This window comes from Pteropus vampyrus, unplaced genomic scaffold (assembly GCF_000151845.1).
Source record: "Pteropus vampyrus isolate Shadow unplaced genomic scaffold, Pvam_2.0 Scaffold244, whole genome shotgun sequence".
NCBI classification, from domain to species: Eukaryota; Metazoa; Chordata; class Mammalia; order Chiroptera; family Pteropodidae; genus Pteropus; species Pteropus vampyrus.
The window spans coordinates 2,194,229-2,214,361 of record NW_011889025.1 but is presented as its reverse complement, the minus strand read 5'-3'; the positions used below and the strand labels follow the sequence as shown (position 1 = coordinate 2,214,361).

Sequence of the window (20,133 nt, the reverse complement as noted above, 5' to 3'; positions counted from 1 at the left end):
TTTCATCTGGTCTAGTATGCCACTTAGGGTCATGGCTTCCTTGTTGATTTTCTGTCTGGAAGACCTGTCCAATGGTATCAATGGGGTGTTAAAGTCACCTACTATGACTATATTACTGTTAATCTCTCACTTTATGTCATCAATATTTGCCTTAATTATTTAGGTTCTTTTATGTTTGGTACATAAATGTTCACAAGGGTTGTATTCTCTGGTTTGATTGATGCTTTTATCATTATGAAATATCCTTTGTCTCTTATAGCCTTTGTTTTAAAGTATTTTGTTTGTTTGTTTATTTGGTATAAGTATTGCTACCCCAGCTTTTTTGTGTTTACATTCACATGAAATACCTTTTTATATCCCTTTACTTTCAGTCTGTGTGTGTATTTCAATCTGAGGTGGGTCTCTTGTAGAGAGCATATATATTTGTCTTGTTTTCTTGTCCATTCAGCAACTCTATGTCTTTTTATTGGTGCATTTAATCCATTTACACTTAATGCAATTGTTGATAGATATGTCAATAAATAAGGCTATGGAAAACTGGTTATTTCCAGCTTCCTTTCCTTGGATTCAAGAAAATGGCAAGTTTGTTTTTATATATTGTAGATTGTAAATAACATTAAATTAAAATATTTTATGATTTTCAATAGGGAGACTTTTCTACCAGTATGGAATTTCAATGTAATATTGAAAGGACATGAAATAAGATATGTAGTTATTGCCATTTTATTATTCATATTTTTTATTTTTTTTCTTTTTATTAAACCAGTCTCTTTAACATTTCTTGTAATACTGGTTTGGTGGTGATGAACGCCTTTAGCTTTTTGTTGTCTGGGAAGCTATGTATATGCTTTGATTCTAAATGATAGCTTTGATGGGTATAGTAACGTTGGTTGTAGGTCCTTGCTTTTCATTACTTTGAATATTTTGTGCCAGTCACTGTGACTTGAAAAGGTTCTGTTGAGAAATCAGCTGACAGTTTTATGAGAGTTCCCTTGTAGGTACCTAACTGCCTTTTTCTTGCAACTTTTAAGATTCTCTCGTCTTTAACCTTTGATATTTTAATTATGACATGTCTTGGTGTGGGCCTGTTTGGGTTCATCTTATTTAGGACTCTCCATTCCTTTTGAACAAATATGTATATTTCCTTTACCAGGTTAGGGAATTTTTCTGTCATTATTTCTTCAAATGTGTTCTCAATCCCTTGCTCTCTCTCTTCTCTTTCTGGTACCTCTATGATGTGAATGTTGTTATGCTTGATGTCATTCCAGAGGTCCCGTAAACTATCCTCATTTTTAAAATTTTTTATTCTTTTGCTGTTCTGATTGGAGATTTTCTTCTTCCTTATCTTCTAAATCTCTAATTCAGTCCTCTGCTTTGTCTAATTTGCTGTTGGTTCCTTCTAGCGTATTCTTCATTTTAGTTATTGTATTCTCCATTTCTGACTTTTTTTATGGTTCCTATGTTCTTTTTTATGGTTACTATCTCTTTGTTGTTATTCTGTGTTCTTTGAACATCCTTATAACCAGTGTTTTGAACTCTGTATCTGATAAATTGCTTGCCTCCATGTCTTTTAGTTCTTTTTCTGGAGTCTTCTGTTCTTTCATTTGTGATATGTTTCTTTGTCTTCTAATTTTGGCTTCATATCTGTGTTTAATTCTATGTATTAGGTAGATCTGCTATGTCTCCCAGTCTTGGTAGGGTGTCTTTATGTAGGAGGTGTTCTGTGGGACCTAGTGGTGCAGTCTCTCTGATCACCTAAGCTTAATGTTCCAGGTGTTCCTTGTGTGTGATGTGTGTGTGCCCTCCCATTGTCGTTGAGCCTTGACTGCTGTTTGCATTTCAATGGGAGGGATTGACTCTCAGGCTTACCAGTTGTCATAATTTGCCACAACCACAGTGTACAAGCTGCTTTGGTGGGGCTGACCTCAATGAGTGGGTTTTGCTCCAATGGACTCTATTACCTGCTGAGACCACCGTTTTTGGCATGCTGCTTGCAAGACTAATTGGTGGCGCTCTGTTTTGGTCTGAAGCTGACCATTGGGTGTGTTGGTTCTGGGGCCTCATGGGAGGAGCTCTCATGCATGCTGCCTGTTACTGGCCTGTGGCTACCTGGTAGGAGCTACAAACTGGTTTGTTGCTTCCTGTGCTGGACCTGGAGGCATTTGGGAGAAGCCATGCTGGGATATAAGGTTGGTTACCATTAGTACAATGCCTGGGGAAGGTTAGCAAAATGCTCATGGAACCTCGAGGTCTGCTGCAACCTGCTAGCTATTTGTAAGGCAGAGCTGGTGAAGGAACCTTCTTTGGTAAGCAACTTAGGTGAGGCTTGGTCTCAGGAAGTCACCAGAGCGGGAGATGTGAGCGAGTTCACCAGGCCAGTGGAGTTTCAGATTTGGCAGTGTCAGGGGAGGGCTCAACAGAGGAAAGATGGCACCCCCGCCCCATAGGCTGCATGAGAGGATGACTCAACACAGGGACAATGGCGGCTGTCTCTCCAGTTCTTACCCTGAAGCCACAAAACTTAGCCTCTCCCTGTATGTCTCTGGTGCATCCTGAGCTGCCTCCCTTCTGCTCTAGCCCAGGATGAGTGCCTGGAAGCAAAGGAGTCTGTGTGTAAGCCCTTTAAGAGGATGCCTGGGTTTCTGGCAGCCTTCTGTCTCACCTGGATGGACAGAATCACCACTGCTTTTCACAGCCAGATGTTGTAGGACCTTCTTTTTCTCAGCACTGGTGCTCTGGGCTGGAAAGCTGGGTCTAGGGCTGCGAATCCTCACTCCTCAGGAGGTCCTCTGCAGCTGAGATATCCTTTCTGATTCTCAACCACCACGCATGGATATGGAGATAGCCCATTTGCATCTCTGTCCCTCCTACCAGTCTCACTGCAGCTTCTTCTTTATATCCTTTGTTATGGGAATTCTGTTCAGCTAGTCTTCAGATGGTTCTCCAGGTTGACTGTTCTATAATTTAGTTGTAATTTTAATGTGGTCATGGAGGAGGCAAGCACAGTGTTTACCTACTCCACCATCTTGACTGGAAGCTCCCAGAATCATCTTTCAAGACTTTTTTAGGTGTTGTCCCTCCGTTTGCCTCTCAGACCTCTGATTTCAAAGTCTCTCCTCCAGGCTCCAATAATACCCCTCATATGGCTCTGTCATAGCGCTTAACTCACTGTATTCTTGCCTGTCTCCCCATGGGAAATGACTTACTTATCTCTGAAACCCCAATGTCTAATACTTGGCCTGGCTTAGAGAAAATACCATGTAACTACTGGCTAAATGAATGAGTGATTTTCAGGAAGCCCTGACAGGGAGCAAGGTCTCTCAGTGAGTGGGTGAGAGATGAGTGAATACACAGGCAAAGCCAAACGGTGGATGTTTAAGTGCTCATTTTTAGCTCACTTGCACTTAGATGAACCACAACACTAATATCTATCCCATCTCTATAGTTTGTATGCAGATTCCAGAACCTAGGGAAACATTACCATAAATGGTGCAGAGGAAGTATATCTTCAGGAAATATTTATGATACAGAAGTTTAAGCTTTACCTGTGGGACTAGCAGCAATACTCTCATGCCATGTTCCTGCTTAACTTGTTCAATTTTCTATTCTCTCTCTCCGTCTCTCTCTCTGTCTCTCTGTCTGTCTGTCTGTCTGTCTCTCTCTCTCTCTCATTATCTCAATCTCTCTCTCCCTTCTCCACTCCAGCCCTTCCTTCCTCCTTCTTTCTCTCTTCCTTCCTCCCTCACCCCCTCCCTCACATCCTTGGGATATTTGCCTTTATTTGTAAAGCACATTTCAGAATATTGCTGATTAATTACTTAAGTACTTAGATGTAAAAGAAATTAACTTTAGCATGTGATGTCTGAACATGAATCCATTTTGAAAGTTGTTTAATTGTTTCATTTAATTCACTACATTTCTTTTTACTTAGTTAAATATTTAAAAAGCTCATTAGCAATGGAATATAAAACAATTTGCAAACACAGTGGATATGAAGATACTCAACCATCTCATTTTCAGCATTTTATTGACTAGAGACAAATTGGTGTGTACTCTGACTTTGGCCACCACTGTCTGCCTTTCTCTTTTTCTGTCCCTATTTCAAACTTCCTCATTCTTCTCTTCTCCTTATCTCTTACTCTATCTTCCCTGTCTCCTCTCTTCTTCATTCCTGATCTCTTTTGCTCTTTTTTGATTCTCTCCTCCACCCATTTCACTGTATGAGCCTTTCTTTATGTCTCACTTTGTGTTTCTCTTCTACTTTTTCATTCTTCTTCCTGACTAGTCCCCTTTCTCTTTCTTTCCTTCTGTTTTTATCACCCAGGATAAGGTAAGAAGAGAGAGTGTGTGTGTGGAGTAGGGGAGTTGAGTAGGAAAAGAGAGAGTGGGGAGAAATTGACAATGGGACTATAGTGTACCTGACATATTATCTGCCACCAAAAGGAATGTGCCCTGGTCCAAACCTATATTCCCTTCCCTTCAAGGTAAGGCACACAATTGCTTTGTGCTTCACTTTTCTCTCACTTATAAAATTAAAACAAAATAATATGTTCTCAGACTACTTCAGAAGATGTCGTTAGGGTCAAACTTGGGAATGAATATGAAAAATATTTGAAAAAATCCAGACCCTGTTATTGGAAGCACTCAGGGAAAGGGTGGGAAGATTGCTGCCTTGCACTGTGCAGGGATCTAATTAACTGAGGATTACACTTCTTGCCTTTCTGAGGAATGTGTGTGTTTTTTTTTCTTTGTTATACTCATCAAATCACTTGGTTGTATGTGTGCCTTGATTGAATGTTTTTAGTATCTTCGGAGGGGAAGGATAACTTGTTCTTTTGTATGCTGTTGATTTTTATCCCTTCCTTTTCTCTTGCCTTGGGCTAGCAAATGGAACTTCCAGCAGCCAGCTCTCTACCCCCAAGTCTAAGCAGTCTCCTATCTCTACGCCCACCAGTCCTGGCAGCCTCCGGAAGCACAAGGTATTATGTCTCTTATACCTTACTAAATCCCTTTGCACTTGGACTTTTTTGAATGGCTGGGTGAGGGTTTTCTTTTCCGTTGACTTCAACAGATGCTAGAATTTCCTTTCTTCTGGTCCATTAGTGTGAAGTCTTGGGATTCCGCACAGGGGCCAAGCTTCCAGTCACTTTTATTTATTCCTCTGACCCCCGGGTTGTTTACTTAGGTTACATTGAACCAAAACAAAGAGGCACAGAGGTCCCAGATATGCATTCTGAGCTAATAGTAACACCAAACAATGGCTCAGGAAATGGGTTGAGCACTTGTCTGTCCAATTCATAGACATAGCAAAGAGAGCATTAAGCATATGTTGCCAGGTACCGGTCCATAGAAGTGATATAAATATAGCAGTCAAAGAAAGTTAGCACTGAGTTACTTCCTTTAGATTTGCTGGACATCAAAACATTTTATTGACTAGAGATAGACCCTACTTTTACTATGTATTCTTTACCAGGTAGATTCTGGTACAGCATAGGAGGAGAGGGCACATATACACTGCATTGGCCCTGGGCATCATTTACACTTCTAAGTCATCCCAAGTAAATATACCATTAAAATAATAGAAGTGTGTAGATTTGCTAGCCCCACTTCCCAAACAGATTATCACCCTGAAATCTCTTCTGTATAGAAAATCTGGAGTGGTCACTGACTTGGACCTCATCTCTGAGGCAATGTGAATGTGGTGGTCTCCGCTCTGATTACCAAACTCTAGAGCAACTTACTTTAGGATTCTCTTGTCTTCTGCCTGCTCACATGACTTAATGTAAGATGGGAAAAGGCAAAAACCCACCAATGTGGCCAATTCCATCACAGAATCGTAGATAGTCAGAGCTGGAAGAGATCTTAGACAGAGATATATTAGTTTCATTTGATTCTCTCAATGATTTCGTCAGGTATTGATATTTTACAATTGAGGAAATTATGACTCAAAAAGGTTAAATTACTTAGTAGGATAACATAGCTAGGTAGTAGCAGAGAGAAGATTGGTACCCAAATTACTGCTGGAAGTATGCTAGAGCCAGTTCACACTAGGTCCTGTTTGCTGATTGTACATTGCTTCCCAACTCTGTTTTCAGTGACATTGTGTTGGTAACTAGAACACCACTCTGGTGGGAAGATTTATACCATGGAAGTCAGCTAATACTACAAACTCAAGGTTATTTTTCCCCACATAAAGTCAATTGTTAAGATTTAACAGCATACCACTGCCTGATATCCATTTTCATTTCCTTTTCTCTGCATTAGGATTTTAATTTCTTGGTTAATCTGATGATTACCTGCTTTAGCATTCATAATGCCTGTTTCATTCCTTTTGTGACCTCTTTAACTTCTGGTATTGACCCTGACCAGACCTTTTAATTGTCCTGCTAAGCTACTTGGTTTCCCCAAAGGAGGAGCTGCTGAACTGTCTGTGTAGCCAACATTACCCAGAGATTGTGAGATGGATGAAAACTGCTTTTGCAGTCAGCTTTCAGTTATTTTTCTGAGCAACAAAGCTTGTTAATATGGACATTCCAAGATGGGGAGTAGGCCACTTCTGTGGTTCCACTCTCCACACAGAACCTCTTCTGCAGCATTGCTCTTTACTGTATCTTGGCCCTGTGTATTTCTTTCTTTACTTTCCTTTTGAGAAGTGTGACCTATGTCAGCACCTTCCATTAGTACTTTTCCCAAATAGCTGGGAGAAGCTTGGACACTTACTTAGTCTGCACACTTTAGTCATTCAGCTTTTTAGTTGACATGTTCAATTCATTTAGACTGAGGACTCATCATTCATAAACCCATTGAGGTCAGTGCTAGCATTGTTAAGCCATTTCTTCTGGTTGGGCTTACAGGCATTTTGTGTATGTGATTGATTGCTTGATTGATTGATTGATTTATGTTAATTCTAAAATCTAATTTAACCACTGAAGGTCTAGAATAAGCTATAGGTGGCAGCATTGTTAGAGCCTTACTGTTTTCTTAACTGGAATTTTCTGTGTATCATTCTATTTTTAAAATTACTCTTATGACAGTTAAGCAAACTAAAATTAAGTAATAAATTATATAATTTTCTAGAGCAAACTTAAAAATTTTGGAGAATAATTTTTAATAATTTTTAAAGTTTTTACTTTTATATCATTTGAAGTTTACAGAAGAGTTGTAAGAACAATAAAGACCTTCTGTGTACTCTTTACAAAGATTCATCAGTTCTTTATATTTTGCCTCATTTATTTTTGTACTTTCTCTCTACACATACACACACATACATTTTGCTATTTTTTAATCATTTGAGATTAAGTTGCAGATATTATGCCCTTTTTCCTCTAAATACTCCAGTGTGTATTTCCTAAGAGTAAAGACATTTTCTTTTATAACCATAGTACAATTATGAAAATTGGGAAATTCACAGTGCTGCAATACTATTATATACTCTATAGTCCATATTCAAATTTTATCAATTGCCCCAATAATATTCTTTTTCTAGTCCAGCATCCAATCCAGAATGATACATTGCCTTCAGTTTTCATGTCTCTTTAGTATTCTTTAATCTAATAAAGTTCTTCAGTCTTTGTTTTATCTTTTAGTACAGTATATTATAGAACAAAACAGTGCAGGCCATTTATTTGGTGGAATGTTTTTTGATTTAGGTTTGTCTAATGTTTCTTTGCGATTAGATTTAGATTATGCATTTGGGACAGAAGTGTCATAGAAATGGCGTTGTGGCTCTCGGTGTATCCTGCCAGGAAGCAATAGCCTCATATTTATACCACCAATGATGGAGGATGAACTGGTTTTTCTGAATAAGCTCAAAAGTATCTTGTTCCTTGACTCAGTACCCCTGGAGCTGAGGTATCAGCTTCTTGCTTCTCCTCCTTTCACACAGCTACCTGAGCCTTAGCACCATCAAGGTCCTTGGGCAGTGAGCCTAAGCAGATCTCATCTGAACATCTATTCAAGTGGACCTGAAAGGTGTGAGTCATGGTGGAGACAGGAAACAGATGGCTAAGGCTATAATTCTCCTTCTGCACAATTGGAAACAAACTCGAAGTCCCAGCATCCCTTCGATAACTTTTGATGGCTGTGGCAGGGCCCGAAGCTGTAATCAGCCTCTTGGCTTCCCCTCTTAAGCAGCTCATGGAGAAGTCTCTTTAAAGCAGCTGTAACGGGGTTAGCCAAAGTCCAGCATACTCAAGTGCTACAATATGGACAAAAAGTAAATCCTTGTATAGTTAATGAGAACAACATTTTACATTTTCATACTGCTTTATATTTTTGCTAGCCATTTTCTCATTTACCCTTGTGATGAGCCTGTGAAGACACAGGGTGGGTAGCATTTCCATTTTACAGATGATAAAAAGGAGGTACTGGGGTTAAAGACAGCCCAAGTATGATTCAACAATTTGGAGAAGATAACATATTAAAGATGTTCAAAGATTTTAGAAACATAAGAAACATTTTTTTTATTTATTTTTATATTCTTTCCAGGTTACCGATTGCACTCATCACTTTAGATTTGGAGGCATTTTGCTTGCAAAGTTGTCTGGAGATTGAAGGAAATATATTCATATATTATTAGAAAATATAACTAACATTATTTAAATATACATTTTTCTGTGTTTCCAGACTTTTTTTGGTCATCCTCTAAGTGCTTGGAGAGATAGTTGGATTAATAAAGCAGGATCTTGACCCTCAAATCACAGACACCACTCTTAAGTGGATTTTGGTAGTGCAGTGAACAGTGAACAAAAGAGCTGCAGAAACATGAAGGAGGGTGGGAGATGAGGAAAGCTTTACAGACTAGGTGATATTTAAGTGGGGCCTTGAAGCCTGGGTAGGCTTTGATGGTTAGTGAAGAGAACCAGTGTTCCAGCTTTAAAAAAATCAACAAAAACAAAGCCACACCATTAAAAAAGTGCAGGGTGCACTTGGGAAAAAGCAAACTCAAAGTGGAAGCCAGGTTTCTCAAAACTCCTCTCTGACTTCCTTTGGACTATAAGCTCCTTGGACCAGAGACCAAATTTTTGTTTCCTCTAATGCAAGAGTATTGCCAACACAGCTGTATTTGTTACATTTTGTTCTGTAGGGATCCCAGGGACTAAGCAAATGAATTTCAGGTGCAAGTTATTTGTATTGTTAAACAATATGTGTGTTTCTGTATTTCTACATATCAATCAACAAAAACAGAATGTTAAGATAATTCCTTTTCCTAAACATTGTTCTACCCATACAAGGAAATATATTTTGAATAGTAAATAAATTGATGGAGAACAGAAGTACAGAAGTTCATACTTAGGGCTAGTCGTATGGATTGTCTCCACAGCCTGCATTTCACCCTACCCATTCCAAGGTATAGTAGCTGTGAGTGGAGTCTCCTCATGATTCCACCCCAAGGCCTCTTCCGTGTCCTCTGAGATAAGAGTCTGGAAAAATTACTTCCAGATAAAAATTATTTTCAGATAATTATTTCCACCAAACAACTACACTGAAGGGTCTGTTACATGAACGATTAATAGCAATGGTGAATGCTGAAGCCCAGCAGTTCAGAGTGGTTGGACTCAAGGTGGCCTCCATAATGAAGAGGCCTTTTTATATTGCCTGATAAATGCCCAGGGAGTTAACTAACTTGGCATTGTCTGTCTCATTTCTCTTGCTTTGTTATAGCCAAAGAACAACAAAATGCAATGATCCAAATTATATTTTATAGAATTTTGGAACTAAAAGGAACCTTAAAGATCTTATAGTCCTTGGTTTTCAAATGTAGAAGCAAAGGCCCTGAAATGGGGAAGTGAAATGGCAAAGCTAGGCTTAGAACCTAGGTGTCCTGGCTCTTAATCCTGTGCTCTTTCTACTACAGTGGACTTGCTTTATGTGTAAATTTAACTTATGGGATTCACAATAGTCACAATATAGTCATAGAAAAAACTACTGAAAAACTATCTCATATTTGTACACATCATTATATACTGAATATTACAGTATGCATTATACATTGCTACATGCATATTGCTGTATAGGGTTGCATGCTCAGGAATCACATAAATGTAAGAGATTTTCAAAGATACTATTTCTAAATAACAGCTTATTGAGATGTAATTCATATACTATAAATTATACCTTTTTAAAAGAGTACAGTTTAGTGGTTTTACTAGTCACACAGTTGTGTAAGAATATATTCATCACCCTCAAAGGAAACTCTATGCCCAATAGTAGTCACAGCCCCATCCCCCTCTACCCATGCCCTAGCAACCACTAATCTACTACTCTGTGCTCCTATGAGTTAGCATATACTGACCATTTCATATAAATTTCCCTCTGAGCCCTGCTTGAGCTGCATCCTATAACTTTTGCTATATTATTATTATTATTAATTATTTTATTATAACTCAAGAGTATTTTCTAGTTTCCATATAATTTATTTTTAGACCTATTAGCTATTTAGCAATATGTCGTTTAATTTTCACAAATTTGTGAATTCCCCCAATACCTTTCTGTTATTGTTTTTTAATTTAGTTCCACTGTAGTCAAAGAACATATTTTGTATGATTTCAATCCTTTTAGGTTTGTTGAGACTTGTTTTATGACCTAACATATGATCTATCCTGCACAACCTTCCATGGGCACTTGAGAAGAATATGTTCTGCTGTTATTGGATGGAGTATTTTAGAGATGTGTAATTGTAGTGTTGTTCAAGTCTTCTCTTTCCTTCTTGGTCTTCTGCCTAGTTATTCTGTCTATTGAAGGTTCGAGGTATTGAAGTCTTCAACTATTATAGTTGAATTCTTTATTTCCCCCTTCAGTCATTTTTTATTTCACGTATTTGGGTACTCTGTTGTTCAGATGCATATATATTTATAATTATGTTTTAGGGTATATTAACCATTTTATCATTATAAAATGTCCTTCTTTGTCTCTAGTAACAATTTTTGTCTTAAAGTCTATTTTTTTTCTGATATTAGTATAGCCACTCCAGCTCCCTTTTGGTTACTAACTGCATGTTAAATCTTTTTCCATCTTTTTACTTTCTACCTATTTGTGTCTTTGAATCTAAATTGTATCTCTTTCAAACAACATAGGGGTGAATCATGTTTTTTTCTTTAATCTATTCTGACAATATCTGCCTTTTCATTTGAGTGTTTGATCTACTTATATTTAATACAATTACTAGTGAAGTGGGAATTACATAACCCATTCTGCTACTTTCTATTTGTCTTATATCTTTTTCCCCCTTAATCCCTAGATTTCTGCCTTTTTTTGTGTTAAATATATTTCTATGTACCATTGCAATTTCTTTATTCTATTTTTACTCATTTTATTTTGAGTTATTTTCTTAGTGATTGCCCTGAGGATTATAGTCAACATCTTAACACAATCTACTTTGAGTTAATATCAACTAATTTCAATTGTATACAAAATTTTTGCTATAGTATAGCACTGTTGCTTCCCCCCTCCCTTTCTGCTCTTATCGACATACAAATTACATCTTTATACATAATAAGTCCACCAAAGCATTTTTACAACTATTTTATGCAGTTGTCTTTTGAAATAGATAATGGAAGATTTACAAAAAATAAATTTGTACCATCTTTTGCATTTACCTATGTATTTATCTTTACAGGTATTCTTTATTTTTTATGTGGATTTGAATTACTGTCTGTTGTCCTTTCATTTCTCCCTGAAGGATTCTCCTTAGCATTTCTTGTAGGATATGTTTGCTAGTGATGAATAATCTGTCTTTATTTATCTGGGAATTGTCTTGATTTATGCTTCATTCTTGAAGGATAATTTTGTTAGATTTCCTTAAATGCTTTGATCCAATAAGCCTCCCAGCCTTTGCTGAGGGTTGTGTATGTATGTGTGTTGGGGCATGATTTCAATGCTCTGTCAGGCAGTTTACATCTTTGTCTTAGCCTTCAATTGCTGCTTGCAGAGAGCCTCAAGGCCACCCAAAGGTGAGAGATTAGGGGTATGGGGTCTTTTCTGAGGTTATGCACAGTCCTGAACATGTGTCTGGCCTTAGAGATATTTTGAAGCTTAGGAATATTTTGGAGCTTTTCAAAGTCTCTTATGAACATTAATTCTCCAGCTTTTCCTTTTAAGGTTTTGAGCAGCTTCATTTGCCCCAAATGTTTCCCCTACCTCAGGCAGCTGTGATTTTAAACAATTGCAGCTGATTAATGCTGCCTAAAAAAGGCTGTTCATAGTGAGTGTACTCTGAGTTAGGTCAAATAAAGAAGAGCTCTACAAATGGGAGTTTCCAGGGAGCTACAAGATAAGTCAAAAAAGGACAATTCTCTTGGAATGGGGCATTTTGGGGAGCTCCGAATCCATTCTGCATCCTCCAGGGGCTGCTAAGGTGCTGTTTTTCATATACTCTAGTGGTGAGTCTGTTAGTTTTCAAAGCTATCCTGGAGCTAGGGAGAGGGAGAATGAAAATAAGGTGAGTTAAAGCACCTGAATCTTCATATTCTTACTGAGATTAATCCATTTTTCTTGAATAAACACTTTTTGGATTGTTGCAAGTCTTTGGTTAATTTCCATAGTTCTGAAAGTGTTGATTTTGATCATCTTTGCGGTGTTACTGCATTTATGTAAAATCAGATTTTCAGAGAGTCTTTCTCTGAAAATTATGAAAGTCCATTATGTAAGTCTAGAAGCTCAAAGACGCTTTTGACTATGTTCAATTTTCATTTTTCTCAAGTACTGAAGAACTAAATCTTTTCAGAGGAGCAGTTCCATTGTATGCCACTTTGCCTCAATTCCATTTTACGAGTTTTCATTGCACTCTTATTGTTTCCTCAGGTATTTCCTACCTGTTTATCAGTGTTATAAGAAATCTTTGCTTGGTAGTTTAAAACAAAACGAGGTTTTTTTTTTTTTTGGATGAACCCTGGTGTAAAAAAATGTTTCTCGCATATTTAAAGTGTTATAAAGGAAACAACCCCCCCAAAAAACAAGATTGTGTGGCAGAGACCATGTGACCAGCAAAGAGAGGCTAAAATATTCACTATCTAGCCTTTTACAGAAAAAGTTTGCCAACCCCTGATTTACAGTGAAAGGATGGTGTGTTGGTGAAAAGTGAATCTATTTGTTGTAGTTGCATTTGTTGTGTTTTTAAATGATTCAGTATTCCCTTGAGTGTTCCAAATAATAGTCTCAGAGCTGGAAGAGACCTTAATGATTGTCCATTCCAAAGTCTGCATTTTTTGATCAAGAAAACTAGGACTCAGATGACTTATTCAGTGTCATAGAACTACTTATCCAGAATTAAAACCTCATGTTATTCCTCTTTCCATTATAAACTGCCTAAAACTTTTCCTCCCTGTCTTTCCCAGAAAAAAAGTCCCTTTCCTTCCCATTCTTGTTCCTATTGCTCATCTTCACTTTTTCTTCTACAAGGAGAAGCTGTATTCTTCAATTTTCTTAGACAGTTCTCTACTGAAATTCTCTTTCCATTTTATCAAAGTAGATCTCTTAAATATCCACAGAATTGACTCTAAGTTTTCTAGTTCCCTCTAGTACCTTGCTGATAACATGAATAAAAACAGTGTTTTTTCAAACCGTGGAGATGGGTGAGATTTTGTCTCCCGCATGTCTGGTTCAACCAAAACAACTATACTTTTATTTGTTTCATGTATTGGGCTTTCAAGCAAATTTCATTTGAATAGAGGACTTAAATGGAGGAGAGAGAGATTGAGAGAGAGAGAGAGAGTGAGAAAGAGAGAGAGAGAGAGAGAGAGAGAGATTTGAAAATCACTGATTTAGACAATGGGTAAAGTAAGTCCAAGAGGAATCACAAGAATCTTTAAATAGAGCTCTGGGAACAATGAGAAAAACCAATGCCATTTCATTCTCCCATCTCCTCAAGACAAGGCCAAGGCCTGGGACAGTATGAGAGCCATGAATCCTAATTCCTAGAAATGAAAGCATCAGGAAATAAGTTGGAAGTAGGTAGATGGGGTACATTTTCTGGGTTAGGCATTTGTTCAGGTCCTAGCAGTTCTCTTGGAGACTGAAATAAATTCATATATGTATTCACAACTGATTTTTGACAAAGGGGCAAAAGTCAGTCAATGGAGAAAATGTAGCCTTTTTAATAATTGTACTGGAGTAATTGGATATCCATAGGCAAAAAAAGAAAAGACCCCCCCCAACCTAAATTTTATATCTTATACAAAAATCAAGTCCAAAATGGATTATAGATGTAAATGTAAAACGTTTAGAATGGAAACATAGGAGAAAATCTGATCCTATGCTAGGCAAAGAATTCCTAGATTTGAAAACAAAAGCATAATTCACGAAAGAAAAACAATTAGTAAATTGGACCTCATCAAAATTAAGAACTTTTGCTCTGTCAAAGATCATGCAAAGGATACGAAAAGACAAACTACAGACTGGGCGAAAATATTTGCAAGCTACATATCTAACCAAAAACATATATAGAATATAAAAATAACTGTTAAAACTCAACAATAAAAAAAAATCCAATTAGAAAATGAACAAAAGACATGAAGAAACATTTCACTGAGGTGGAATTACAGATGTCAACTATGCACATGAAAAGATACTTAACAACAATAGCCATCAGGAACATCCAAATTAAAAGCACGATGAGACATCAATACAAACTCACAAGACTGAATAAAATAAACAGTAGTGAAAACACTAAATACTGGTGAGGATGTGGATAAACTGGATTACTAATACTTTTCTGGTGAGCATGTAAATGGTATATAGCCATTCTGGAGAACAATACAGCAGGCTTTACAAAACTAAACATGCAATTACCATATGATTTAGCAATTGTGTCCTTGAGCATTTATCCCAGAGAAATGAAAACTTATATTCACACCAAAACTTGCACATGAATTTTTAGAGCAGCTTTATTTGTAATAGCCCCAAACTGGAATTATCCCACATGCCCTTAATGAGTGAATGGTTATATACTGTATGATTCCATTTATGTAACATCTTTGAAATGAAAAAAATTGTAGAGATGGTAAATAGATTATTGATTACCAGGGCTTAGGGACTGGAGAGGGGTGGATGTTGCTATGAACGGGTAACATGAGGGAGCCCTTTGGTGAGAATACGGTTCTGTATCCCTAATGTAGTGATGGTCACATAAATGTATACATGTAAAATTGCATGGACTACACACACACACACACATACACACACACAAACACACATGAGTAAATGGAAAACTGCAAGATGTTACCATAGAGGAAAATTGAATGAAGAGTGCATTGATACAAGGATACTTCCTTATACTTCAACTTCCTGTGAATCTGTAATTATTTTAAACTAAAATTAGAGAATATATTAATTTAAAAAAAAAACGAAAGCAGTCATCTTGTCAATTTCAGAGCCTAAGGTGCTAAAAAAAGGAGAATTCACTTTTTCTCTTATCTTCTTATAGGACCTGTACCTGCCTCTGTCTTTGGATGACTCAGACTCACTTGGTGATTCCATGTGAAGAAGGAGAGCATTCAGAGTCCAAGAGTACAAACACAAGCTTACTGTTACAATAGGATATTTCTGCTCAAGTGTCCAACAGGGCTATTGGTGCTTTCAAGTTTGTTTTGTTGTTGTTGTTGTTTGTTGTTGTTGTTGTTATTTTTAAAAACATACTGTAATATGCTAGGTTTATTTTTCTGTGATTTCTCCTCTGGGCCACTGATCCACAATTACCAATTATAAAAGATAGATTGACAACCATCCTTTGGAGTAACTTTCCAGGGATGCAAAATGTGCTAGTCCATGACCTTTCTATTGAATATTTAGGCACCTGCATTGTTTTCCCTGTCTCGCTTTGCTCATAAACGACAGTCTTCCTTTTGTAGAGGGTTGTTTATATACAGGATACTTAAAATGTGTGTGTGGCGAAAAAAGTCATTGACAAATCCAAGAGTGACAAACACAAGTACCCCTTGTCTCCCGATCTCAAGAATGCTGAAATATCCTTGGAAGATGGCAAGGCAGCTCCCCAGTCTTGCTTTTCACTCCTGACTGAGGCTCCCTGTTTGTTGTCTAGCACTATATAGCATCAAGTCTGGCTGTCAATGGGGAGAAACACCAGCAACTTATAATTCTGACACCAGACATTTAGGACCCTGGTACAGGGCTGGCTAAAAGAGAATAGGTAGAACTGGGAAACACTGTAGACATCTCAGTAGTTTATAAAACACAGTGAATTCCATGTCAACTCCTCCACTGGGGCAATTTAGAATCAATAATCAAGTAATAAGAGTTGGGTGTGTGGGGCTTCATATACCTAATTCCTCTAGGAGGCTGTCTAACATAGCGAGTTATTACACAAACTGTATAGTAACCATCTATCTCCATTCTATTGAATGCCTTGTAAACAGCCAACACTGAAAACACTGTGAGAATTTGTTTTCAGGTCTGACACCTTTTGGTCGCTTTTTATAGCAAAAAACCAATATCTTTTTTATAAAACCTCATGTCTGTATTTCAAGAGCAAACTCTTCAGGCTCCTTTTTTATAAACTGGTGATTTTTCTTTTGTCTAAAAAACACATGCAGAAAATTTACCAGAAAAGTGCAGAATAATGTAGTTTAGAAATTATGCTGTCACTGCCAAACAGAAACCTCCAGGGGTAAACAAAACGAATAGCAGGGGCCAATTCAATAGAATTAGTCTTTTGATAACTTTTTAACAGTTATGCTTACATTAATAATTTCAATGTGGACCAGACATTCTAATTATATTTTAAACGAAATGTTATGACACATTTTAAGCAACTCTTTTTTATCTATAATCCTGATATTTCATACGGAAGACACAGAAACCTTTCTATTGTCTTTAACACTAGAAAGGATTTCCCTTTGCTACGGACTGATCATTTGAAATAATTCTCAGTCTTTGAGGTACAGATTCATAACATTGCTTTTCGTCTGTAGTCATAGCCTATAATGGTAAATAAAACTAAATTTAAGTGAAAGCCGCACATGCCAATTCTGTGTGTGCTTTTAGCCAATATGAAGATTTCCTTAATTCTTTGTAATTGTGCAGATAGTTGGACAGATGCAGCATTTGAAGCCAAGTTGCTGCTTGGTTATTGAATGATTTGCAGTTGTTCTTCCACTTTAACAGGAATGAGCTTGTTCTGTGTGTGCATGTGTGTGTGTGTGCGTGCAACCGCTTCACAATTAGGAGATAATACAGGATATCCCAACATGGATCAGTGGCAACTTGGTGGCATTGCTGATGAGCACTATGTAGGAGGAAATTCAGTGATAGAAGGGGTAGTTCAGATGCCCCTAGACAAGCTTCCAATCACCTGAGCTACAAAAAACATTTTTGGTTCAAGAAAAGTCCAGATGATGGTAGTACTGATTCCTGGTTAATTGGTCATTGAAGTATCCCAAATTATGAGAATCTCTTTTTGCCCCTCACCTCTATTTGTAGATTTGTTGGAAACCATTAAGAAGCTCATATTACTTGCCCATTTACTACTTTCTAGAAGCTCAAGGTTTTCTTAGTGCCTCCCAGAACGATTTGTAGTTAAGTGGGAAAAATTGGTACTTGAGATAGGGGGTAGTGTGGTGAGTGGCAGGAGGTCTGTTTCTAAACTTTAGGCCAGGCCCCCAAAGATTCAAGCCATTCTCTAGATTCTTCTCGAGATCTCATTTTTTCCAATTTCTTCAATCTAAGATGAAATGGAGGCCAAGACAGGTAAATGACATGCTGGAAAGAGATTTCCTCATGTCCAGACCCTATGCTACCTCTCTGAGTATTTCCTTGCGTGTAGCATATGTAGCATTAGAACATGCTAAATGGGCATATTTTCTTTAGAATAATATTTGAAACAAAAATCTTCTATAGTAATAGCAGATTTTCCATTTTTCTTGTAATAAATTATAAGGAAATGTTTCTGTACTGCCACTTTAGAGTGACTTGGTATAGTTCAAAATTCAGCCTTCAAAAATTGCATTTTAAATTGGCCCATTTTCAAGGCAAAAAAGAAAAATTTTATAACTGAACGCCTTCACCCCTGTCATTCATTCTCAATTTTACCCAATCCAGTTTTACCACTAAAGTCCCTTCTGCAGTTAGCAAATATCAAGTTATTCAGCAAACATTTGCCTCCACTCCCCTCATTCTCTCTCCCTTTTTCATACACACATAAAAACACACACTCAATCCATCTGTTGCTTGTTCTTACCTCCTGATTGTTCTCCCTTACAGAAATAAAAATGGGGTCAAAGAAGGGGAAAGTGTATATATGGGGCCTGGGCTGAACAATTTCATAAGTAGTGTTAACTAGGGGTAAATTGAGAGAAAGCTTCCTTTTCTCTTCACTGTTTTGGAAAAGATAGCCATTAGCATGACTTCTTTGTGTCCTTGTAGACTTTAGTATTAGCCTAGATTAAATCATAGAGTTTTCTAGCTGGAAGGAACCTTAAGATCACATCATCTACTCCAATTTCTTCATTTCCAGGCCAGGAATGGAGAAACAGAGGTAAAGTAATTTTCCCAAGGTCACATAGTTGGCTATGGACAAGGCAGAAATTAGAACCTACATCTTCTGGCTCTTATTCCAGGGCCTTTTCCCCATGAACTGTATTGCTTTCCACTAGGCTCAGGAGAGTTTTTTTTTCCCAGGGTCATGTTGCATCTTGGAGCCATATGCTGCTGCCCTGACCTCAGTGGGAAATCCACCCACCACCCTAATACAGCTCTTTCTCTCTGTATTCAAATGGTTCCCATTTACATGGACTGCATATGTCCCCAAAGAGAAGCCCGAAGCATTGAGGACCAACAGCAACAATGGAGTCACTGACCTTGTGCATCCTACAGAGAGGCTCACTGCTCTACCTTGAGGAGCCCTCAAAACTGTCCCCTGAACTCCTGCCCTCTCCAAATGGAATAGAGGAAGACTGATTTTCCCAGAGAGCTCACCTCATCTCATCTCATCTCATACTGATTAGTCTTCGTAGATTGGAGGAAATGTTTCTTGTTAGAGCAAGGAAAGGAAGAAAGGGAGAAAAAACAAATAGCTTTGTTCATCCTGACTTTCTGAGATGGCTTTTGGTGTTTTTTAAATGAGTGTGACTACCAGTTGCTGGCAATGATTTCTTTCAAAATACATGAGTGAGACTAGCTAGAGAAAATACCCTGGTCTTGCTATGGTTATCCTCATCCACAATGTCCCCCTAGCCATCCTGCCATCATGGGGACAATGTATAAGCAAGCGGCTTTGTGACTAAAATGTACCCTAGCCTATATTAAACATTGGCTCCTTGTGTTTACACTAAAATAACAAGCTCTGTGGTCTGGACACCATATTCACCTTCTGTACACTGCTCCTGTGGCCTTCCGTGGCAGAAACCAGGGCAACAAATTCTGAACACATAGTTTTCCTCACAGCAAGCCTCTTCCTGGGAACTTAAGGGTATTTATTAGTTCAGTTCCAAGACACCTCCTTCTAGGCTTACCCCACTCCTCGGGAAATTTTCTCTCCTTCTTGATTCCCCTCCCCAATCAGAAGTAATCATGGAAACTTAAAGTGGATGTGTAGTTATCTGAAGAAGGCAAGAAAAAGGGATCTAAGCCTCTAGATCCTTCTTTGAATCACCCAGCCCAAATCTTAGAGCAGCAATCCAGTGCTTGCCTTGGACAAAATTATGTGTACTTCCCTACTCTCTTCAGTACTCTGGATGGACATGTTCCCAACCCCTCTCAGATTTGGTTCTCACTATTTTTTTAAAAACGTGTGTTCCTTGGACAAGGGAGAAAGCCTGCTCATGTCCCCAAAATGAGCTCTAAAACATTTATGGGAATGTTTCCAAACTCCAGCCCATCTCAGAAACATCTGTGTAGAGAGACTGCTCCAGATAGAGGCACTGGGACAGTGGGGTTTGAATGACCTCCTCCACTGTCCAGATTGCTATGGAAATAAAAGGCATTGGAGTTTTCTTTTCTTTACTTTTTTCTTTTTTTAAAAAGACATTGGAATCTGTCCTTGGCCATATGGGGCCACTTGGATCTCCAAGGCCAGGCCTCACTCGTGTATTACCCTTATTGCATTAAGGGATTTGGCTCTTAGGCCTAGGCTTATTTCCTAAGTAAACAATTAGTGTTTTGAAGCTTATCTGGAATGTGGTA

The 20,133-nt window shown here is 37.9% G+C and overlaps 1 protein-coding gene across 2 annotated transcripts in view; it reads left to right on the top strand.

Annotated features, from left to right (window-relative positions):
- DCX (doublecortin) overlaps window positions 1–16,558 on the top strand; it is a 159,318-nt gene extending 142,760 nt beyond the window's left edge. Inside the window, exons 6-7 of one of the 2 annotated variants that reach the window (XM_011374349.1) lie at window positions 4,885–4,979; window positions 15,422–16,558. In XM_011374349.1, coding sequence (XP_011372651.1) covers window positions 4,885–4,979; window positions 15,422–15,478 — 152 coding nt within the window. In that variant the 3' untranslated portion in view covers window positions 15,479–16,558. The remainder of the gene's footprint in view (window positions 1–4,884; window positions 4,980–15,421) is intronic. The other variant, XM_011374348.1, reaches the window with a different exon arrangement.
- Window positions 16,559–20,133: the final 3,575 nt, after the last annotated feature.